Source organism: Oryx dammah, unplaced genomic scaffold (assembly GCF_014754425.2).
Source record: "Oryx dammah isolate SB20612 unplaced genomic scaffold, SCBI_Odam_1.1 HiC_scaffold_7, whole genome shotgun sequence".
Classification (NCBI taxonomy): domain Eukaryota; kingdom Metazoa; phylum Chordata; class Mammalia; order Artiodactyla; family Bovidae; genus Oryx; species Oryx dammah.
Window position 1 is genome coordinate 25,452,622 of NW_024070191.1, and position 24,620 is coordinate 25,477,241.

Here is a 24,620-nt window from a genome sequence, read left to right on the forward strand (position 1 = left end):
TACTGAAATCTGGGACCAAGGAGGACACGCCATTGGAGGAAATATGTTTCCTTTTATGAATATTGAGCGTGATGCTGCTGTGGAATATTTCCAAACAAATATCCAAGAAACAAAGTAAATGCTGACTTAAAGTTCTTGGACCTTGTGTTCTCAACTGTACTAAGGTTATGTCCTTTAAAGAGTCTCCTTGTCCCTCTTGATCTCCATTGTTTCTAAGAGTCCTTCTTCTTCACCTAAGTTTCAGCGTGACCTTAGACTGGAAACTTGCCCTGTCTGCCTCCTTTTTTTCCTCATCCAGAAGAAAAGGCAGACTGGGTGATCTTCAGGAGCTCTTTGGGTTTAAACCTTCATCAGAGACTTTGCAGTTATTTCATTTCAAAGAGATCGGAGGGTGGAATTGGGGAATCTAGTTCTTGTTTGTTAGAATTCAGTTTGAACTGTTCTGGTTGCATATTCTTATGCTAAGAAAAAGGTCATTTCAGATGGATACTGCCCCAATAACTGTATGTATCCTCAGTGATACAAAAGGAGAAAGTATGTGACCAGATCTGGGGCAATGGGAAAGGGTTGAGCCAGCCTCCCAGGAGGGTTGACTTAGGCCCAGACAAAAGCCCTGGCCTCCTGGTCTCTTTCTGCTCCCTGGGTCCTGGCTCACTCAGCCTTGCTGACTCCCAAGCCATCCATCCCCATGGGCTCAGGCCATCAGAGGTTCTCTTGCTTTAGCCTTGCTTTCCTACTAAGTTGGCACAGGATGGGCCGAGACTAAGGAAGGTGAAGCTGACCTGAGCTCTGCTCCTTCCAGGGGGTGGTCAGGTGAAGGGCTTGTTCTATGGGAAACCCATCTCTTTACGTATTACAATTTTCTCAAACCACATTAGCAACAACAACAACAAAAAAGCATACAGATGCAAAAAAAGCTCGTTCAGCTTACTATCTTCTTGCATCAAAGGAGAGCATGTGTGTTTTCAGGGAGTTTCAGCCTCTCAGTGAAGTGGAGGTGTTCTTGTGGACTCCTCCCTTCCAGGTGTGATCCTGCCCCAGGCCGGCCACCTCCACTGTGCCTTCGTGGCTCAGTGGTAAAGAATCCGCCTGCCAACGCAGGAGACGGTCAAGAAGATCCCCTGCAGGAGGAAATGGTAACCCATTCCAGTATTCTTGCCTGTGAAATCCCATGGACAGAGGAGCCTAGAGGGTTACAGTCCATCAGTCCATGGGGTCACGAAGAGATGGACACGACTGAGCGACTGAACAACAGCTGAGCCAAGCAAGGGATGCCAGGCTGGGTCTACTTTGACCCTTCAGTTTCTCTTCACAAAACAAGTCCAGGATGATCGCTTTCATTTGCATCTTCTCTCCTGGAGTGTCTCAGTCAGTTATTCCACAGGTACTGTGTCACAGCACTCTGAAAGCAAAACACCCCAGACTTTACTCAGGTAGCGACTGATGTTAGTGGTTCTCAGAGTGAAGTGTGTGCCAGAATCACCTAGAGGGCAGAATTCCCGATTAAGTGGGTCTGCGGTGGAGTGGAGAACTTGCCTTTCTCCCGTGCTGCTAGCTGCTGGTCTGGGGAGCACATTTTGAGAAGCACTGGCCCCCAACACAGCGCTCTGTGGGGGCTGCAGTGCCACTGGGCAGCTCCGCCTTGGGAACACAGGGAAGGGCGTGAATAACTCTACCTGGGTTGTTGACCTTTCTTCCTGTTACTTGACCTGCTGTATGGCTTGGGTCAGATTTCTCAGCACCTCAGTCATGAGGCCATTAAGTGTTAGTCGCTCAGTCGTGTCCAACTCTTTGCAACCTCATAGACTGTAGCCTGCCAGGCTCCTCTGTCCTTGGGGTTTTCTAGGCATCAAGTGGGTTGCCATTCCCTCTCCAGGGGATCTTCTCAACCCAGAGGTTGAACCCAGGTCTCCCATGGTGGAGGCAGATTCTTGACCGTCTAAGCCACCAGGGGAAGTCGTTAATCCTTGGCCTTGGCGTACCTTGGTACCTTGGCCACTGAAGTCAGGCCAGGAGGCCTGCTTGCTTGCCTCCCAGCTGCTTCACTGTTCCTTGGTTTGTCCCCATCCTACCCTGACTATCCCTTGCCCATCTGCCTGCTCCGCGAGGGGTTTCTGGGAACTATAGGAATGAATTCATCCTTCAGACGTTTGGAAGAGGAGCTTGCTTTTAAAACTGGCCCCTGGATGAGACCCACTGGAGGAGCGGTTTTAAAACAGTTACCTCCGGAACCCCAGTGTTCTCCGGGAACTGTCACAGGAGTTGAGTTCCTCCAGCCAGGACCACCAGAGAGTCAGCCCAGACTGCTCCACTTCTATTAAAAAAGAGTTTCTGGGAAACATGTTTGACGAAAGGTTCCATTGCTTTTATTTTTAACTTTGGAAACGCCTGCTCCAAAACACTTGCTCTGATTTGAGCCTCCCTTGGCTCCATATTTTGGGTGCATATGACAGATACTGCCAGGGTTGAGAAATTTTAGATCTAGTTCCTCTGGCTGTTGCCTCAGTTCCTTTAACAAAGAAAACAGTGGTATCTCTTTAAAGAAGTTTTGGAATTTTCTGTCAGGTGCTCTTCAGTACCGCAAGCGTGACTGCATGCTAAATGCCAGGCTCAGAGCCGGGCCAGGGGTGCAGAGTAAGACCTGGCTCCTGCCTGGAGGATGTACTGTTGCTCATCACTTCACTGCCCTCCTGTCTCAGCACTCATCACACAGAGCATCTCCGCTGATACCCTGAGTTCATCATCTTCATCTTCCTCCTGACCAACCTTTCACGTGCCTCTTAACAGTTACCGTAACTCCAGATTCCATTCTAAGAAGAGAAGGGAGAGCTGATAAGCTGGAGCAAGGGATTTACCCAGTGTATGTTCCCCTGGTCTCTTATCTTAGGATCTGCTTCACTGGGGCTTTGCTAGTAGCTCAAATGGTAAAGCATCTGCCTACAATGCAGGAGACCCCCTATTTGATCCCTGAGTTGGAGAATCCCCTGGAGAAGGGAATGACTACCTACTGCAGTATTCTTGCCTGGGAAATCCCATAGACAGAGGAGCCTGGTGGTCAGTCCGTGGGGTCACAAAAGAGTTGGACATGACTGATAGACTAATACTTAGACTTTTTCACTACCTGACTATACTCTTACTCTGCAGTTGGGATATAGGACAGCGGTCCCCAACGTTTTTGGTACCAGGGACTGCTTTTGTAGAAGGTAATTTTCCCACGGACTGGAGTGGAAGGGGTGGTGTGGGGATGTTTCACGCACATTAAATTATCGTGCACTTTATTTCTATTATTATTGCATTAGATCCTGGAGGTTGGGGATCCCTGGCTTAGAGGACTTGGAAGCAAGCCCCCCATTCTGCTGGGCTAGGCTTTAGTATTTATTTATTGGTTGCACTGGGTCCGCCATGCTTTGCGGGCTTTTCTTTAGTTCCAGCAAGCAGGGGTTACTCTCGTTGGAGAGCACGGGCTGTAGGGTACTCTGGCTTCTGTAGTTTCTCCCGGGCGCTAGAGAACAGGCTCAGTAGTTGTGGTGCGTGGACTTAGTTGCTCAACAGCATGTTGGATCTTCCTGGACCAGGGATCGAACTCTGCATTGTCTCTACAATGTCTGCTGCACTGCCAGGCAGATTCTTTACCACTGAGCCACCAGGGAATCCATGGGCTAGGTTTTGTGCAAATATCCATCAGGGACTGGTCCAGTGTGAAGTAAAGCTTTAGGACAAAATATGGAAAGATCTGACAATCACAAATTCCATCAGGCTGTGATCAAAACCCAGACCCTATGTCTTTAGGATCAGATACCTTAAAAGATACACTTTCTAGAAACTTTCTGAAGGGAGCCCCAGAGCACCCTGCAAGGCTTCCTCACCTTTAGCCATCAGGCAGCAGACTCAGCAGAGCCCCTGGGTGGTGACTGTTGTCCTCTGCTGTCACCGTGGGGCGAGGCAAGCATGGGCCGAAAGATGACTGTGCTGGGTCTTGAGACTCTCTTGACTTTTTTAAAAAAAGACTCAGAAGTCTTAAAATAACCTGGTAGCTGAAATAACAACAGCAGCCACAGTCATAGCCTGCCATTCCTGAGAATGGTTGTTTGTTTAAAATCTGAGGCACTGGTTCTGGCAGCGGTTGGTTTCCACGAGCCTGGGCTCTCACTAGAGTTGTTGCTCTAATGGAAATCATATGGTCTCATCACCGCAGGAATCACAGGGCTCTGCTAACCCCTCGCTAAGGAATTTCCTTCCAGAAACTACACACACCTCCACACTCCAGAGCTGGGGAAGCAGGTGGTGGAGACCTGATCACTTTTAAAAGGATTATGTTAATATTTTCCCAACCAAATAATTGGCCTAGGCTCCCCAGCCTAGATAGACCAGCAGACTCTGTTCTCATCACCACAAGAGGTCGCTTTAACAGCCTTGTTGAGAGAGGGAGAGTTGGGGTGCCCGAGCAACCAGAGCCTCATCACCCCACCTTGTTGGGATCCTCCCCCGTCCCGGCCCCTAAAGTGTCATCATCAACAGCTCTTGACTCTCCCTCATCCTTTCAGAAGCTCTTCCTGGGACTTCTCTGGTGGTCCAGTGGTTAAGACACCACCTTCTGATGCAGAGGGTGCAGGTTCGATCCCTGGTCCGGGAGCTAAGATCCCCATGTGCCTCACAGCCAGAAACCCAAAACAGAACAGAAGCAGTATTGTAACAGAGTCAATAAAGACTTTAAAAGTGGTCCACATCAAAAATAATTTTAAAAAAGAGAGATAAACTAGTATCACAATGACAACTGAGTTGATTAAAAAAAAAAACTCTTCCACACCTGCTGGAGACAGAAGCTCCACACACACCCATCCGCTGATGAGACGCTCCTGTAGGCTCAGCTGCCATCTGCTTGTTCTATAGGGTGGTATCCATGGCACACTCAGCATGGCACTCTTCTATTTCTAACCCCCTCCTCACACTGAAAATCCTGCCCATAGTCAGAATTTAGGGAGATAGGGGAGACCTGCAATGAAGACTTGGGGCGGCTTAGATGGTGAGAAGGAAGCAAATGACTCTCTGGACCTTGGGTCACATGCCATGCACTGTCGACCTCTGGAAAGTCCTGAATGGCAGTCACTAATGGCTTTAGGGGTCACCTATCCTGACTCCCTTGGCAGTCCCAGGGAGCATCCCTGGCCTACATGATATCAGACTTTGACAGGTGATAAAAGCACGTACTGAGATGCTGCTTCACGGGTTCCAGATGCATAACTATTGACTGGGTATTTTTGCTTTGAGACACACCCCAGCCCACCCCCCATGTGTGTGTGGTGGCTTCGGCGGGCCGCTTCCCAATGCATTCTGAGAACCCAGCACTTGCCCATCAATCTGGCAAAACTGCAGCCTGACCAGCGTGGACTCGGAGCTGAACAAGGAACGTTGAGACCAGCCGGTCAGCATCACAACTCACGTGTTTCCCCTAGAAAATGAAATCTGTATCAACAGCAGTAGTGAACGCCCTTACTTGGATCTTGGTGCAGTGCCCCTTGAATCTGAACACCCCAGACTTTGCATTTCCATCCTCCAAACTTAGAACGCTTTAAATGCCCTGTGGGCAGTGTCTGGCCTTGTGCTTCTAAACAGAAAATGCTGGATGATCACGGTATTTGCCAGTAATCAGTATGCCGATGAACAGAGGAGTCCTCCAGTCCTGGGGTCCTTCTGGTCCTGCCAGCCGGCCGCTGTTCGCCCAACGGCTCTGCAATGGGTCTTCACAGGAGATCGCTACTGGATCTCTGTCTTCCTCGGAGGACCCTGTTTGCTGTTGGCTTCAGGAAGTCCCCACTGTTCAGGGGGTTCCCCGTATTCCAGTTGGAAAGACATCAGAGTGTCCACTGTGGAGGCTAAGATCTCAGCAGGCCAGGCTGGAAGCAGATGCTTACTGCTTTTTAAAAAACGTTTACTTACTGATTTTTATAAATACTATATAATTACATATAAATTTATTATATGGTATAAATTTATACTTTTTAAATAAGTTTGAAATATGTTTACGAATTTTAAATTTATTTTTAATTGGAGAAGAATGGCTTGACAGTGTTGTTTTTTTGCCGTCCAACAACGTGAATCAGCCATAAGGAGACATAGACCCCCTCCTCCATCTTGAGCCTCCCTTCCACCACCCCCAGTCCATCCCAGCCCTCGAGCTTTTTTTTTTAATTCTGTATGTACCGGTCAGTGATCGTGTTCAGGAGACCAGCGCCAACAGGTGATACAGCGGCTGAGTGATGCGACCCGTGCCATGGACGGGGGCTTGGGCGCGCGCGGGTGTGTTTGTGGCTCGGAGCCAGCGGCGGGGTGGCCACTAACTGTCCCCTTCTTCTTGTCTTGCAGATGAGCTCACAGTGCCTGCACTTTACCCCAGTAGCCCTGAAGTGTGGGCCCCGTACCCTCTGTACCCAGCGGACTTAGCGCCTGCGCTGCCTCCTCCTGCTTTCACCTACCCCGCTTCACTGCATGCCCAGGTAATTGACGCCCCTCGGCCACGACTCCACTCACCCCAGCACCCGTCCTTTCCAACCTGGTTGCCCAGAGCACACCGTACGACTAACACCTCTCCAGCTAACAGATCCACCTCCGAGAGATTAATGCCCCCCTCTCGATCAGCTGCCACTCCTCCGGGACTTCTGAGGACCATCTGACAGCCATGACATCACCCACTGCCTGACGTTTGCCCCCCTCAACCCCGCGCCCCCAGACAACACCACTCTCTTCCTTAATGATCTCACCTCATGTCACACACACGGGGGACGGCCTGGGTTAGACCTCCCCCAGCCAGCTCGAGGGTGCCCCCGGAGCACAGGCGTGTGCGCCTTGTCGTGTGGAGGGACCGCAGCGGGAGGTGTGCGCGTGGCCCTGGAGTCGTGTGTCTGCGTGTGTGTCTGTATGGAGAGTTCTAGTGTGTTCTGGGAGCTCGAGTGATGAAGGGGGCATGTCGAGAATTTCCAGGAGGAAGGCTGTGTGCTATCCTACATGTGTCAATGACCAGATTCACACTTCCATTTATTTTTAAGAGACCCTGTGGGAAAGGAGGTACGATATAGTGTCTTAAATGTAATTAGAAGTCAGGGTCGAGGTGTGTCTTCTGACCGGCTTTCTCTCTCAGTTAAGAATAGCCTGAGTTTTATAAACAAACTCCAGCGTTTCTTCACAAAGATTACTGTCTACTTACGAACCCTTTCTCTTCCCTTGGGGGGAAAAAAATTGTTTCTCTTAACTTTTCTTTTCTTGCAAGCAGTAGTAATCCATGTTAGGATCCAGAGTGATGATCAATAGCAAATAAGAGAAAGAATATAGCTGTCGTTTGTCTTATTCCACGTGTAAGTCCTCTAAAAGCAGAAAAGCCTGCTTTTGAAACATCATCAGTTTGCACAGGTTTGGAGGGACAGGGGTTGTTTTGCTTAGTGTTTATTGACCAGGCCAGGTGAAATCAACAGCTTGCCAGAAAACCCTTCTGACTTAACACTCTTTTACGTGGTACAGAACTTACCCGTGTTGTACACGACACCTACCAGCCGCCCCAGTGGGGGTTCTCACAGGGAGGCCGTGGGCTCAGGAGTGTTGTCAGATAGACATCCTTCCGTTCTCTTCCAGCTCAGTTGTCAATGATTTGATTGTGCATGGACAGCCCGGCCTCTCAGGTACCGTGCAGGCAACCTACAAAGAAAAAGCCTCCGTGCCTGGACCTCCAGAGTTGGGAGAGGCAGGTGGAAAGAGTCCAGGTAGTAGGTGAATGGCGGTGGCAGCGCTTGGCACAGGAAACAGAATACCAGGGCTCTTCCAAGACTGACCCCCAGTCTGGGTTGCTGTTCGCTTTCCTTCCCTTGCTGCCCTTTCCACCTTCGTCCATGTCAGTGCTTGGCCACCCTTGCAACGGCAGGTAGCCAGAGCTGGAAAGGGAAAGAGAACCAGCAGACACCTTCTGCTGGGTTACCAGAATGTTCCTGGGGGCCTCAGGCATAATTTCATAGAGGCCGTGGAGCAACTCATAAAGTCCTCTCTGTTGGTGGCCCACCCCCGCCATCTGGGCTGTGTAATAGCCCCCTTCTTCCTCTTCCTGGCCTGCCTCGATACAGATCCGTTGACTGTTGAGGCCATCTTAATGACGCCATGAAATGGTACCAAGTTTGCATGGTCTTCTAAACACCCATGGCTTTGGTCAATCAGCCACAAAGCTTTTTCACCACTGCCCTGGAAAAGCAAGGCCTGACACTGGCCGAATAGGACCGGGAATGAGAGAGCCAAAAGCCCAGGCCATTGTGAGAAAGGATGAGGAGAGACGGTGCCAAGATGAATGGACTCGCCTGTTCTGACTTACGAGGATGTGTACCGCCCATGGTGGCCTGTTCCCCGTGAGCTGTTCCTTGGTCTGGAGGCTTTCCCAGCCGGGCATCCACTTGGCATCGCTACATCAGCCCTAGAGCTGGTGGGACTCTCATCTGATACCAGTGTGAGATCCTTGCGCTCCACCCTGCTTCTTGTTGGGGGTCATTCCCAGTACAAGCTTGAGTTCTGTGTTGCGAAGGCTGATGAACAGATGACAGTTATTTAAATGTCTTTGTCCGATAGGAGAATCGTAGAATGAACTGGGAGAGGCTTGACAGATCAGCCAGTCTGACCCATTTTACACATGAGGACACAGACCAGAGAAGATGCAGAGAGTTGTCCAAAGTCTGCACGTGGCTCTGCTGTGGCCAGAGTCAGGTCACCTGATTCCTAGCTCTGTCCACACCTCAGTGCTGGCTCCCCAGAGACTAAGTTTTTGATGGAATTGTGGAGAGGCCTTGCTCCAATGACTCCTTGGATCTTTTTCTTCTCTAAGTAAATGAGAAGCCTGTAAGAAAAGACTTGGAGGCAGAGACGAGGGACTCAGAACTTAATCATCACCCAAAAGGCCTAAGAGAATTTTTACTAACTGCAGGTAGAGCAGAGGGGAAGACCAGAATGGAGCATCCCCTTAGTGGCTAATTCCGGTTTTGTTCTGGAAATCTTATTATATGTCTTTGGAGATCAGCTCTGAGATGATTTTGCTTTTCTTAGTGATGTTGTGCTCTGTTTTGAGACTTGGATTTTTTTTTTCTTCTAGTGTTTCTCTCCTGAGGCAAAGCCCAACACACCTGTCTTTTGTCCACTTCTCCAGCAAATTAGATTTGTCTCTGGGAATGTGTTTGTAACATATCAACCTACTGCAGACCAGCAGAGGGAGCTCCCATGTTGAATTTGCTTGTTAGCTGTTTTTTTTTGTTGTTGTTTGTTTTTTCCCTTCCCTCCCTTTTGCAAAAACTATTTCTTGGTAACATTTGAGAGATTTCAATAAAAATTTTAATTAGAGCAAACATATCTCAAGTAGACTGCAGCGTTTTTTTCACGGTGATGCGACTTTGGAGCTAAGATGTTATCTCTGACTGAGATTTGGGGAGAGCTGGGCCTAGGATGCTGAGTACACATTATATGGGAGAAGGAGCCAGCATCCCAGAGACTTGGTCCAGGGCCGAGGCCTCGCTGCTGCTGCCTGTATCCTCTTGGGCTCCTGAACCATCAGAGCTGCATATTAGAAGTTGCTCATTCTAGCATCCATGGGTCACACCTGCCGGGACCTGTCACTTCAACAAGGATGGATGTCTTTGCCAGTCTGTCTGATCCAGAAGGAAGATCCAGGAGAGACAGAAATTATCACTGCAAAGGAGTTGATGCTTCGTGCCTCTACTTCTGCCCGGCTTGTATGGTGCCTCCATGGCTACACTGAAGATGCATGTTGGACATCACATCCCACTTGTAGAGAATTCCTGGAGAAGGTCTATAAGCCGCAGTACTGCCTTTAGTACTTCTAGAGATAAGAGAGCAGCTGATTTCTGAGAAGATTGTTCACATTTTAAGAAGTGCTCATCCCGCTTGCTTTCACCATCGTTGGCATTTGAAATGTATTAAGTATATTATGCGAGTCACTGTCAACAAGGGAGGAAGGTTTCATTCACGACTTTTAGGAAAGGCGCACACGGAAGAGAATCCACACAGTTCCTCTTACCTCATACTCACACATCTCTGCTTTTTTTTTTTTAAGTCTGGGTTCATTTTTACTTTTGGTCTGCTTGCTAATGGGTCTGAGAGGAAGCCAATAAAACACACTGTCCTCTCCCACAGTCTGGAGACCAGAGTCATCCTGAATTGAGCCAGGAACTTGCGCAGGTAAGTGGGACCGAGAGAGCAGGTCCTGGCTACCAACCTGTCTCCTCCGCGGCCCCGTCTGCCCTGAGTCTCTGTACATTGTGTCCCGGGGCTGCCCTGCGGCTTGTGACTGGAACGCATCACCTGCCCGTGAACAGAAGGTCTTCAGATGAAAGCACAGACTTCCCGGGGCAAGACGGGCCCCTGGGGAGGTCTCCCTGTGACACACTGGAAAAATCCTAAAGGCTAGACCTAAAATAAATGCCAAAATGGACCATGGGAAAAACACATAGGCAAACAGTGAAGAGAAGTCATTGGGGAGAGATGACCAGGGTGACGTGTGGGTGTCCTGACCTCCGGTCCTCACCCCAGACACTGTAGTTTCTAGAACTGCATTTGTAAACTTCTTGTTTTTTTTTTTTTTTTTAAAAAGGAAATCTCTTTAGGCATCGCCTCTGTCACCGACCCCCCGTAGTGAATCCTGAGATGAAGCAGCATGGTCTGATGTGAGTGGGATTTAGGCGTGGTACATAGCTGGTCAGAGGGGGCATGGTGAGGGAGGCAGGTGTGACTGTATACTCGGGTGACCACATAGGCAGCGGGTCAGCAGTGCTTGCTTCCTACCCGGGTGCTCCTGGGGACTCACACGGGGGGACTCTGTTCCTTGAGCTTCTCCCTCCTATTCAGAAGGCAGCAGCCAGTGCTGAAATGCTGGGCCTGAGAGCTGAACCCCTCAGAGGCGACTTCGTTCCCTCACCAGCTGCCAACCTCCCAGAGGAAAGGGAGGTGTCAGGAGATTCGGGCGAGACCCCTGCCTTGAAGGACTGCCTTTGAGGCATATCAGCTCAAGGCTTTGAATTGTTTGGGCATAAATGAAAGTATTAATCCTCTGACATTTGCTTTTCTCTTTAAACCTGAAACTCCGTGAAGGTCAGAGTAGGGGCGGGGGAACCACGCCCTGGCAGTCTGTCTCCTGATCGCACCAGCCTTGTCTTGTTCCCTGTTTTTGTTTGACTTTCTGGTCACCTGAGAGCCCCTGGCTCGGCTCCCATAGGAGACAGAGGATGCGTTGGCGTGGTGCTCATGACCCAGCCTCTCGTGAGCACCGGGCCCCCTTTCCTGCTCCAGTCCTCCCAGCCCCTCCCTAGGGGGCTCTTTCCTTGTCAACCCCATAAGGCCTGAGGTTTCTGGGGCTCCCTGGTCAGATGCGGGCTTTGCCATTTACAGGTTCTGTGACCTTGACTCAAGTTCCCTAAAAGAATCCACCTGCAATGTAGGAGACCTGGGTTCGATCCCTGGGTCGGGAAGATCTCCTGGAGGAGGAAATAGTAACCCACTCCAGTATTCTTGCCTGGAAAATTCCATGAAGAGGAGCTTGGCAGGCTGCAGTCTATGGGGTCACAAAGTCGGACACAACTAAGCAACTAACACTCAAAGTGGGGCTAAAAATCCCTCATGTAAAACGGGTGCCTGGCACACAGTAAGGGCTTAGAAAATGTTAGCCTTTCAAGGTGCATTTGAATCTTCAAGGAGAAGGGAGCCCAGGACTAGCTACCCCCGCGAACTGTGCTGGTTCAGTCGTCTAGCCCGTCTAGATACCAGTGGGAATGCAGAGTCCTCGTGGCTGCAGCCCAAGGGAAGACCAGAGGCTGGGGAAGTGGCTGAGGAACAGGTGAGCGAGATGAGGCCTGAGTGACGGTCCCCACCGTCACAAGTGATGCCTGCCCACATCAGCACTGTGGTCCCTGTAGCCGGTGCCGGCTCTGGGAGAACATGGCCCCCAGAGGAAGCCCCCCAGCCCCCAGGGGCAAGCCAGGCCCGGACACGCCTGTCCCCGACAGGAAACAGCTGGGTTCCCAGAGACTGGTGGTTACATGTGTTCCTTTACTCAGAGCTCTTCAGCTGCTGGTCACCCCGCCTGTCCCTCCCCAGGCCTTCTAGCTCATTCTCCCTCCAGTGTCTCTGCTGACTCGGCTCCAGCCTGGTGTCCAGGTGATGGGGTTACACTGTGTGCCTTGGGGGGCGGGGGAGATGATTCTCCTAGTCCTGGTGGCTGAACACCGCCTCCCCAGCCCCGGGAGTCAACTCCTGGCCTAGGAGATGCTCTTTAACCTTCTCTGTCCCACCTGTCCTGTGTCTTGCCCTTCCTCCCTCTGCTCTTCAGTGTTTGAAGACCTAAGGAGCCTCTTCATAAGGCAGCGACATACGCCTCCGCCCTGGCCTCGCCGGCCTCAGAGCAGTCCAGAGCCGGTGTTCCATCTGGTTGTTGGGCCCAGTGGTTCCTTTGTTCAAAGCCGCTGCCACGGCTGCAGAGGCCCGGACTCCCCCAGACCTGGGCAGATTTCCTGACAGTGGGGGCAGGTGGAAGGACTGCCTTCATCCGGGGGGCGCTGTGTTTTCCAGGTTCCTTTTTTCTTTGCTTTTTTTCAGCTGTAAGGCTACATCCCCCCAACACTGTTTCCCCCAACCTGCATCCCTCCTACCTCGTGAGCAGGGAGAGCCCCCAAGGCTCTGTGAGTCTCACCTGGGTGCTCCCCTTTGGGACCGTTCACTGCTGAGCCGTCTGCAGTGGGACAGTGCAGAAAATCCAACAGGCCGAATTTTAATGGCAGGTTCCACCCATGCTCCTGACTTTGAAGTTTTAGGCAGGCTTTTGTTCTGTTGATTTTGCTACCTCACTGAACCTCCGTTTCCTCATCTGTAAGTAGGAAGAATGAACCACTTACTTCATGGGATTATTTTGAGGCAAAGAGTGAAGTGCTTGGCATAGAGCAGTAATTACTGTTAAAATAGCTCTTCCATTTCCTTTGTTTCTTGGTCAGGAAGAGATGCCTAGGAGCTCTCTCTGTAGCTTAAGAAGCAGGTAGGATGCAGGGGCTCAGGACTGGTACCCCTGCCTGCAGAAACCCGAGGGCCCAGGCTTCACACTTTGGTAAATTAGAGAAGCATCTGGAATTGTGCAAGAAGGGCCCTGCTGTGAGCTGAGGGGCGGCTGGGGCCAGCACCACTGGCCGTCCACCCAGGTGTTTGGCCTCTGGTGGGACAAGTCCCCAGATACCATCTGAGAGGACATGGATTCAAACTGCTTTGGGAGCAAAACCAAGAAAGGCTACCAAGAAACTTTGGAATTAAAAGATGCAGGCACCATAAAAACCAAGTGAACTCCATGAAGAAAACCCGTGGTGACGGGGCGAAAAAGGAAACGAGCTCCAAATGGGATCATGTTTTATTCACGGCCGGCGCTGCCGGGGGGGAAGGCCAGAACTCGGTGACAGGAGGGGAAAGTGGGGCACCCCGACTTCCAAGTTGCATCCGCTCTGCCACCGAGCGCTTCTCGCTCCACTGACGCCGGCTCCTGGAGACCTCTAATGGCCCTTGATAGCAAACGTAGTTAAAAATTAACAGACTGACAGAATTAAATATGGATGACCAGCCAGCGCTGCGGACTTAATCTGACACAGGGTGTTACACGCCTGGGTGCCTTCCACCCGAGTGGCGTCCTGAGTGAACTTCTGGGATGTCTGAGCACATTTCGCATGCCTGTTTGGAAGCGCGAGCTGAGCTGGTGCTGAGGAGAGATGGGGAGAGATCGGAAAAGGCCAGAAGAGAAGCCGGTCCCTGAAGCGTTATGTTTAATTACGCCTGGCCTTGATTGGTCTTAGTGGGAGGGGTTCCCTGGCGTAGGACCTTGCTCTTGGGATCTGGACCTTGTGGCTGCCTGGACTCAGACCTCAGCAACCTCACACCGTTCAGACCTGGAGATGGTGCAAGGTCCTTGGGCCTGCTCTCCCCACCACCCCCACCGGGTCAGGTGGCAAGCTTCAACCTTTGAACCAGTTCACAGAAATCTTGACATTTTTGTCTAGGTAACAATAGCCACTTGCTTAATCGCCCCAGGCAAAGAGTATTGTAAAAGAAATAGTAAGAAATGCTGATTGCAGTTCTGTGTCTTTGTCCTTGGAAAGAGTAGGAGGGGGCAGAAGGGAGACCGTGGGGGTGGACGTGGACGTTCCTTTAGGGAATGACCCTCAATGGGCCTCATCTTATAGGGTAGAGAAATTCCTGGCAAGTGTTCTGGTTTTGGTGAACGCCTTTTTAGAAATGGGGAAGACTGCTGTTGTACAGAATTCTGTAATCCATCCCATCATGAGGATCATCGTCTTTGTAATTGCGAGTCATCACTGGGGTCTGTTGGGTGAGTTTAGACTTCCTTGGACCAGAGGAACTGTCCGGCTTGGCTGCCTCGCCACAGCCTGCAGTGGACTTTGCTGTGGGACCTGACCTGTTTATTTGGTGATACCGCTTAAGAGCGGAGCCTTAGAGCCGGAGTCGGTGGGGGCAGAGTTGATCATGAATAAATAGCATATGAGTGGCTGGTGGCCGGTGGCTCGCAGCTGAGAAAGCTCTGGCAGGGTCTTCAGGGCTCTGTGTTGGGGACAGTAGGAGAAACCTGCCTAAAAATCTCCGTGTCTTCAAGAGGAGAGAGAGCTCGGTTCTGAATGTGGTGCCGGGAAGTCTGCATCCAGGCCCAGCACCCACCTTGGGAAAGGGAAGTCGTGACTGCGACTTGCAGGTGAGACAGCCAGGGAACCAGCTGGTCTGGTGATCGCCTAGCTCTGATTAGTTTCGTTCAAGAGCTGGTTGACCCATCAGCATGCTCAGCCTCCCACGTCCACCAAATGTCACCACTGGAAGGCACCATCCAGACCAGCATTTCTCAACACTGTTATGTAATTTAAAAGATGATGTGATCCGATAAACCTGGGAAACCCAGGATGAAATCGGGCCAGACAGGTTTGTTTCAGCTTCTCAGAGCCTTTCCTGTACTGATGTGGATCTAGAATCTGCTGAGACGGTGTGTTTTTCTCTTAAGCATACTTGACTGCCGAGCATGACTCGCTGCTTCCGGCTGCCCTTTAGGAAACCTTGTGCAAGAGCAGGGTCTTTCAAAGTTGAGCATGCATATATGCAGCAGCGTTACCTGGCAGACTTGATAAATGCAGGCCTTGAGCCCTCCCCCTGACAGTTTCTGCGTTTCGGACCAGGTGGTCCCAGCTGATGCTGGTGGTCGGGGGACCATGTTCTGAGAACCACTGGTCTAGACCTGTCCCTTGAGTCAACAGAGAAAATCGCTAAACCGAGGGGTGTTTATTAATAGTGGCTCCCAGGAGTTGAACCAGCCACCTAGTAAGCAGTTCTCGTGACTGTTTCTAAAGGCAAGTGGGATAATGATGGCATTGTCACTAGGAAGGAAGCCCTTTGGATGCTTTACCGTGTCTGCTCCTCAAAACACTGCAGGAGAGCTCCTGGGCGAGGCAGGGAGCCCCCCTCTGGAGCCCAGTCAAGGTCTGCCTATGCTTGGCAACACTGTTTAGGACGTGAAGTCTCTGTATTTGAATCCTCTGGGCCTTACTCCCTCATCTGTACATGGAAGAGGATGGATGTTTTATGGATATCTCCTCCTCTTCTCTAGCACTTTATTTTTGCACCGAGTCATTTCTTCTCTGGCTGCTCTCCTCCTCCTGTCACCGGTCACTGGAGCAGCTATGATGCTGAGGTGGTGGAGACTCCAGGGTTTACCCTTGCTGCCCTGGGCAGGAGCGTTCCTCAAGAAGCGTGATGGCGGAACCCCAGTGTGTTCCCTGGATGGTGAATCGGAAGAGGGATGACTGTCAAGCGTCAGGATGAGGCTCTAGTGGAAGCGTCCAGGCTCTTCCATGTTGCTCACTCACATGTCGCAGTCTGCATGCTATGTCTAGCAGTCTCTGGTGCAGAGCAGATAGCAGTATCAGTTTGGATCCTATCTGTTATGTTAGAGGTTCTTTCAGGGACTTCTGAGGCCCCTGGAATTGCACACAACACTGTGAGCATGCAGTTGTGTACATGGGGTTGAGCACATGTGCATTTTTCTGCTGAACAGGACAGTAGCCTTAGGAGTAAGGTCAGCCATGCTGGATGGTCCCTCGAGCCAGAGTCAGTGAGTCACGGGTTTCCCCAATGTTTATGACGCATCTAAGTAGCCCCTAGGTGCCGGGCAGGAGTGGCCACAAGTGACCAGGAGCCAGAAACCACAGCAGAACGGCAGTCTTGAGTGGGCGTAAGGATGAACCCTCTGTTTTCTCAGAGGAGAGTGGCGATTAGCACAGAACACTTGTTCCCCCAGGGCTGGCTGCCTGTGCTGGGGTTTTGCCCCGTGAGCTCTGCCGCTGATTTGCCCTCCTTGGGCATGGGGACGTTGCTGATGACAAGCACAGGCTAGGCCAGTTCCTACTGAAAGGGGGATGGCGTTGCACCCCGTGGAGCTGGAAGCAGGCAGCCTTTGGTTGAGGAGGGCAGTGCAGCGGGGAAGAGCCCACCTTCTGGGCATGTGCAAGAGTGGCCACGTCCCAGTGGGTCTCAGGCCCATTGCCCGATCACCTTCCCTGAGGACCAGCCCATGGGCTGACTGTACCTCTGCTCAGCTGAGTCCGGCTTCTGGCCCCTGGCTTAGCATCTGCCTGCCCATCCCCCGCGGGGCTCTGGTCCCCACCCCAGGCAGGTGTCCTGGAGAGTGCGAGGCTGTGTGTGCAGTGGAGAGGCTGGAGCGGATGTGCGGGACGGTGTGGGGGGGGTGGGTCTCCTTGTCACCGCCACCTGCACCGAAACGGGAGTCATGCCATACACCCTGCGTCCCCCCTCTCCCCGGGCTCCTGTGAAACACCAGCGCGCCTTGGGCTCCGCGCCCCAGCCCCACACCTGGGCATCACCGGCCGCCGCCACTGCTCCCCCAACCCCGGTGCACTCGGACCCATCCCCCCCTCCACTGTGTGTCTAGGTTCCCAGCCCCCCACTTGCCACGGGGCTCTGCCCCTGCCCCATCCTTTACTACCTGTCTCAGGGAGGCAGCTCCAACTCTGCCCTTTGCTTAGTGAGCAAGTGGATTCAGATGCACAAAGCCGTAAGCCATGGGTAGGTATGAGTTTTTTCTTTTGTGTCTCTCCCCTCTGCCTTCTCCCCCTCCTCTACCCTCCCTCTCTCCCTTCTGCCTCTGCCTCCCACATTTCCCCCTCCTTCTTTGTTCTGCACCCCCTAAATTCCCCATGTGACATGTTTTTAGCCTTCCTGCATGAGAAGGTTTGATCTGTGTCCCCTTCATTGCTATGAGTAGTGAAAAGACTCTGGTTCGGTCCTAAAAGAGCTTCAGTACCAGCTGGTGGCCCCCTGAGGAATACAGCTTCGCCCTCCCCGTACAGGGGCTCCACTTTGGCTGGTAAACCCGTTTCTAGTCATATGTGATGTTCTGCCGTGGCAGGTCTCTAAGGCACAGCCGGCCCAAGGGCTTCCATGAAACGGAGTCCTGGTGTTAGGCAGAAGCTCCATATACACCCTTGGTATATGGAATGAGCAAGGCCAGACTGCTTTATGGTGTCCCCCAGTGTGGCCCCTCACCATAGAAGGGACACAGTCACTCTGTGAAGGATGCCCGTGGGGTCGAAGGGAGCTCTGCAGACTTCTGCATGTGACCCATGGGGAAAGGCTAGGGTCAGCCCAGCTTGTAGAATCTAGTTAGAGCTGGAGGAGCCTGAGCCCTGGATCCTGACCCAGCCCCGGGCCCACTGGGCTCTGACATGGTGAATACCACTCAAAATACCCAGCCCTTGGCCAATTTCCCCACCTGTACCTATCAGGTGAGAGGAGGTAAGTCTCCAGGCCCTCTGCACCTCTGGCTCAGCCAGAGGGCTGTTTCACCTGTTCACGCTTTGGAGATATGAATAAGATGGCTGTGAAAAGGGGGTTCTACTGGCAGATTTGATTTTAAGCCACGGAAGTTGGCTTCCAGGGTAAAGTTCCCCCCAGCATCGCATTCCATTCCAGAAACGAGCTCCTGTGAACCCAAATAAAGAGCAGTCTTCCTCCTGCTGTGCTGGGGAGGGTACCACCTCTGGGTCCTCTGCTGGCAGCCTCCACCTTTGCTGTAATTTGTCCACCTTCCCTCAACCCCAGCGCTGCTTCCTGTGTTGCTCAGGGGCTGCTGGGGAGTATAAACAGAAGCAGCGGTAAACGGGGATCTCTCATCTCTCGCCTCTGTCCAAATGCTTAGGGGCAAAGCCCACGATGCCAATAGATGGACGTCTGTTCAAGCCGAAGGGCACTTGCCCTTTTGTTATTTTCACATTTTCCTCGGTACAGGATGGAGAACATTCTGCCAAGCGTACCCAGCATCACAGTCCATTTGTGGGTAGGGCTGGCCTTGCATTCTGGAAACCTAACAGAGGCGGGGCCCCACAGAGTGAGCAGAGGGCATGGGATACCAGACAACCCCCCACAGTTCCCAGAGGCCTTTTCTAAAAGCACGGGAGCAGATTCTCAGAAGCCCTCCTGGCCAGACCACTGGTGTGGATGGTGTCGGGAACCGTCCCTTCCTGATCAGACAGACAAGTTTGCAGCCATTAGGCAGGCTGGCCCCCCAGCCTGGGTGATGCTGGGTGAACATGGGGATGGTGGCTCACTGGGCAGATTCCAGCCCTGCACTGGCTGTTGGCTCTAAAGGAGACTGGGAGCAGGGGACCCCCCGGGGCTCCTGAGAGCATGGTCCTGTGGAGGCATTCTCAGGATGCAGCTCTGATGCTTTTCAGCCCCTGAGGGGGAGCTGCCCACAGGCAAGGACCTGGGAACAGAGAATAGGGTGGGGGCCCTGCCACCCCGTGAGGAGTGGACCTGCATCTGGGGCCTTGGTTCACAGCCTTCTCCCCACGTGTCTTCCAGATGCGCTGGCTCCCTCCCTCCGAGGCTACTTCTCAGGGCTGGAAGTCCCGTCAGTTCTGCTGAATCCTACGTAAGTACTTGATTTCAACAAGAACCGTGTCCCACGCCTGGACGAGCCCAGGACAGAGCAGACGTTTGTACCTGGGTGGCCCCCATCCTGCCCCAGCACCCACTCCTAGGTGCTTCCTAGGCTTGTCCGAGGTCGTTCCACTCACCCCAGGAACTCCGCATGGCCCAGAGAGTTCTGAGGTTCACTTACCTCAGGCAGGTTGCCCTGTTGACCTGAAGTCTCAGCTGATGGCTCAGGTTCCCTTCGTTTCCGTTTCCAGGGGGACTGCCAGGGGCAGATTTCACTTGCTGACATTCTGGGTACCATAAAGGTCAGGACTTCCAGAGGGCTCTCATCCTGGATCAGAAGGCCAGAGCCTCACCTAACAGGAGGATTAGCAATAGGCATCAGAGCCTCAGAAATCCCACCCCCAGGGGTGGTCCACACTCCAACCCGTCAGGATTCTTCCTCTGGCAATAAGTAAGTTGAGGATGACATTTTTGTGCTGGAAGACATCAACTTCAATAAGCCACGATTGTACCTTTCCTTCCCCTAACCCAGTGTATTTCTGAGTATGGTTAAAGAGCACTTGTCCTTGGGTAGAGACTTACATGCTTGCAGGGTGGGAGCTAAAAAGATTTCTTCACCAAGCAATTCTCAGAACCTTTGTAACAGTGTGAGCATTGTGAATCATTGAGATCAGGAAAACTCTAGGGTGCAGCAGTATTTCTCAAACTTGAGACCAGGAAACCCTTTTCTCAGAGAATCTTAGGAGACTCAGGTTTTACTTAGAGCACGCCTTGGGAAAACTTGCCCTCACCTCTTACCCAGAACCTAAACCAGTGGCACCCATACCTATAACCCTCAGACCAGTAGTCATCCGTCAATGCTTGTCACTAATCTGTGATGAGAGGGGAAAAACCAGAGTTCTTCCCTTAAAGCTGCTTGCATTTGTCCTTTATTTTTCAATGATGTTTTTCTGTGTGTTAAAATACACTTGAATGAAATGGTAATGTTGGTGAATGACAACTGTATTTTAAATGTTCATGGTAGATACCTAAAATGTTCCTTTAAAATATTTTGTGACATTTTAAAGTTTTTTATTTAAGGGAGACTTTTTTTCCCTGCCTGAAAACACAAATTTTAAGTTTTGAGGCGCTCCAGAGTCCCTTTAAGCACAGAATTTCCTAAGTCCATGCATCATATCAATATGCAGGCCCATAATTAATTTTTATTATGTTTTTTTATGTGGACCATTTTTAAAGTCGAATTTGTTACAATACTGCTTCTGTTTTATAGGAGGGTTTTTGGTTTGGTTGGTTTTTTTGGCCATAAGGCATATGGCATCTTAGCTCCCCAACCAGTGATTGAACAGGCACCCACAGCATTGGAAGGTGAAATCTTAACTACTCAACCACCACGGAATTCCCCATAATTAACTTTCACACTTGATTTCTATATCCCCAGCCATTGTGTCTTTGTTCTGAAAAGCCGTAGTCATTCCGTTCTGCGGGAACCTCCTCCCTTAGTGGGTGATGCAGGCCCAGCACAGTCGTGTTACAGGCTCCGGAAGACACTGCCCCCACGGACCTCTCTCTTCCAAGACCATGTTTCTCTCTTAATGTTTGGAGGCTGGTAGGCATTCACCTGAGGTGTCTAGGGTAAGAAAACCGAAAACTGTGATGCTCGTGAAGGAGAGCACAGGGTGGAATGTAGATCTGGCCTTTTTTTTTTAGCATCAGCTAACAGTTGAGAGGATGAATGACATCGGAGGGGAGGCCAGTGGGAGAGAACCTGGAGGCTCCCCCAACTGTTCAGGAGTCAGCTTGTGCACAGTGAAGAGGGACCAGGAGCAGGGGGCCGCCCCGGGGGCCGGGGCGGGGAGGCAACGTTGAGCTGCTTGGTCTGCAGTGTCAGATGGTGAAGGAAAGCTGCGTGAGATGCTGGCATTTCCAGTTGGCAAAAGGTGGTGATGGTGGCATAGGACCTAAGGGAGGATTTTGCTTTAAGCGTTTACAAAAAACAAAGAGAAGACGAGATGGGTAAGCAGTTGAAGAGATCTCCCTCCATTCCCCAGAGACCTAGTGTGGGCGTGGCCTCCAGGGAAGGGCTGGCAGTTGCCCCCACCCCCCCTTCAAGTACGACTTCTAAGACACTGCCGGATCCACATGAACATGTCATGTCTCCTGTGGCTGCATCGTTTGTTCTGGGATAAACTCGGGCCACGGGCCAGGCGCCTTCCTTGGGATCTGAGGGACTCGAGTGGGTTGAGGAGGTGCTTAGGGAAGAAGACAGATCCCTGAGCTTATTACACCGCACTTGCAGTTGGGGCTGCAGTCTCCTGTCCCGCCTGAAGTTAGACCAGCTCAGTAGGGCCCCATGACTCAGGCTCCGTCCAGTCTCTTGGACCAAGCCCTTTCCAAGACAGCTAATAATCCAGGCTGAGTAATCGTAGGGAAATTTAAGTTAGAATTGAAAACAGTGGCGCCACTGCAAGGGCAAACATGTCATAGCAGAATGAGTCTCTTGAAAAGCCTAAGTGAGGGTTAAGTGCCACCCGTGCCACCACTGGCCTTTCTGCACTCACTGGGAAGGGCCCCAGAGCAGGAACAGGAATGACATCTGCCGTCAGACACGAGGACCTGGGAGATGTCCGGGCTGCCTCCTTCTGGACCCTGAGGACTCCAGGCCTGTTCCCCCAGGGGGCCCTCAAGGATTTTTTAACACATTACTGACTGGGAGCGGGGGTGATGTTGCAGAAACTAATGCCTGTGGCCAGTGGTTGGTTATGTAACTGAATATTGGACATTTGGGTAACAAAAGACGTGTTAATACATCTGATTGTTGATTGACCCACGCCAAGCTCTTACTTCTAAAGGGAAATCACTGACTAGAAAAGTAAACGGGCTCTCTATTCTTTAAATAAACATGTTATGTTATCTACTATGTGATAGATGTAAAAATGTGTGCAACTAGGCCCGTGCCCCTGAAGAGCTTAAGTTCTAATGGGCAAGAGCCGTGGATACACATTTCAGAGTGAAAGGAGAATTACCGCTCAGGATGCTTCTAAGGAGGTGGGTGTGTGTGTGGACCGCCATCAGTGGCATAACTAAGACCTTTAGAAGAGTGGTTGTTGGATGGTTGGGTGTTTTTGACTCTAAATTGTTCAACATCTTGCTTGACAGATGATGTTTAGTCTGGTTGCAATGTGTACACCTCACTACCGAGTTTTGCTGATGGTTCAGCCATGTGGTAGAGAATCCCAGAATACGTAATACTGATTGGAAGGGATCAGTTTCCCAGATGGCTTGAGAATAGGACACTCGAGCAAGTCTGAGGTCATTCCTTAGAAGGAATAAGGGTTACGCAGTTTTACTGGAGTTCCTGGTTATGCAGTTTTCCTGCATTTCCAAATATAATTAAATAAATCAGAAAAAAAGGGGAAGAAAGAGAGTTGGAGTGGATGTGAGAGGGTGTTCATTAGGAACTCATGAAATTTTCCTGGCTGTGGACCGAAACCACAGCATAAAAACTGTAGGCACATGTAGTTACAGCCTCACCAAATCAGAGGAGGACATAGCAAGAGAGGTAACAAAGCTGGAATTTGAAGCTGTTTGTTCCTTTTGTTTACTTTCAGGGAGGAATGGCCTAGTCTGTCTTTGGTTGTGAACAGGAGAGCCTTGGGTATGTGGCTATCATCTAGAGAGTCCAGGAGCTAGATATCCAGGCAGAACTTAAGAGTTTAGCAGGGTGGGAAGGGCAGTCTTCATGGTGCCCTGATCATTGCTGTGGCTCTTGCAATCACCCCTGCCTTCTCCCTAGAAGGGGCCCCAAGACCATTCCTTTTCTACTATGAACCAAGGTCTTTCGATCACACTGAAGTAGATTAACACCATCAGTATTCAGTGAAGATCTGCAGGGCAGAGGGTGCTGCACATACAGCAGTGGGCAGAGCAGACAAAGCCCCCACTTTGGTGGAGACATTCTAAGACAGGGAGAAGAGTAATAAACTACTAAAACACAGTAGGTCAGATGGTGAGACGGGCTCATAGAGAAATGCAGACCAAGAGAAAAAGGCCAAAGTCAACGGTAGCAGGTGCTTCCTTGTACATCGGAGCAGAGGTGAAAGCTCGCCCATATTTATATGGGGTTCCTTTTCTAGAGCAAACCCATGTGCATACCTGCTAAGTCACTTCAGTCATGCCCGACTGTGTGTGACCCTATGGGCTGTAGTCCGTCCGGCTCCTCTGGCCATGGGATTCTCCAGGCAAGAATACTGGAGTGGGTTGCTATTTCCTCCTCCTGTGGATCTTTCGAACCCAGGGATCGAACCCAAACCTCTTAAGTCTCCTGGGTTGGCAGGCGGGTTCTTTACCACTAGTGTCACCTGGGAAGCCCCAGAATAAACCTAACTTTGCTCAAGTTTAGGGAACAGTTTAACTTCTCTGCTCACCTCCTCTTTTGCTAAATCAAAATGAGCAGGCTTGAGCCGGGTGACGCTTTAAAGCACTGCTGGGTTTCCCAAACCTGGGAGGCCCGAGTTCATGAGCCCTGTCCTGAGAGGGGTCTCTACATGCCCTGGTTATGATTTCCCCACCCAGAAGCCTGGGGTTGGTCTGTTCTGCTTCCTGTGTGCATTAAAAACTAGGGATGGGCCTGAGAACCTGCCTCCTGCCAGGTGCTGGGGTCGTGGCGTCCCTTCCAGCTTTGGGAGTTCAGACACACCAGGCGTCTGCGCACCAGCTCATCTGCAAACCCAGACTGTGGGACAGCCCCCACCCCGCCCTTCGTCCATAGCCTATTTCTGGCTGGGAGACCCCTGAGCATGCGCAGCAGGTCCCTGGAAGACATTCACAGAGCAGAGCACTTAATGGGCGGCTCCATGGGCGCAGGGCAGGGCCACCTGCAGGAGCCCACTTGCACTCCTGCCCTAACCCTTCCCAACATCAGCTCCACTTGGCTCAAAGTGGAGGTTCAGAAGGCCCGTGTGCTCCCCATAAAGTTAAAGCTGAACGCCTGGGACTCCCCTCTGGTGTGTTGTGTTCCTTGGGGAGTCATCTCCCCAAGGGAGCATGCATTCTGTCTGCCCGCCTGGTGTGCAGACAAGAGTTGCTGATGTTAGCCACTGCAAAGAATGCCTTGGTGATGAAAATTCCGTGCTCCCAGAACCTGGGGCGAGAAGCTAGGGTCCCAGGACTCTTAAATCACCAGTCCTGAGTCATCAGTCCAGAGGCTGAGTGGCATCTGGTCATCAGTATGATTTCTTAAACAACAAGCATCCCAAAAATGCAGCCTTGGTCTGGCCGCCCCGGGGCCTCTCTGGGTCTCCCTCCTTCCTCGCCCGCGCCCAGCAAGTATGGACAAGGCTGGGGAAAGTTGGGTGAGGGGAGATGTTTTGTTTGCAGGGTGAATATTTATTTTTTCTGTCCTCAAATAACCCAAGTTTTACTAGGAAAGTAGAATCACATCTATTCATCTTTTAATGTTTTTTATAGTGAAATTCTAGGGAGAACTTTTTTTCCCCCCTTGATTCTGAGAAGAGAAATGCCCTAACGCGGCGATCTTTCAGTGCAGGGCACGGGTCTCCCTGCAGCCTCCTGGGGTCAGTTTGTTCTCCTTTGTGCAGCTGGCC

General features: G+C 51.3%; 1 protein-coding gene across 3 annotated transcripts in view; it reads left to right on the plus strand.

Annotated features, from left to right (window-relative positions):
• The window catches only part of RBPMS (RNA binding protein, mRNA processing factor), a 202,308-nt gene that overhangs the window by 169,786 nt on the left and 7,902 nt on the right, over window positions 1-24,620 (plus strand). For 2 of the 3 annotated variants that reach the window (XR_005721460.1, XM_040242895.1), the window contains exons 6-7: window positions 6,364-6,494; window positions 9,116-9,368. Coding sequence is in view for 1 of the 3 variants with exons in the window: in XM_040242895.1 (XP_040098829.1) it covers window positions 6,364-6,494; window positions 9,116-9,247 (263 nt within the window). In the remaining 2 variants the exon portion in view is untranslated. Of the gene's footprint in view, window positions 1-6,363; window positions 6,495-9,115; window positions 9,369-18,939; window positions 19,010-24,620 lie in introns of those variants that run through there. The other variant, XR_005721459.1, reaches the window with a different exon arrangement.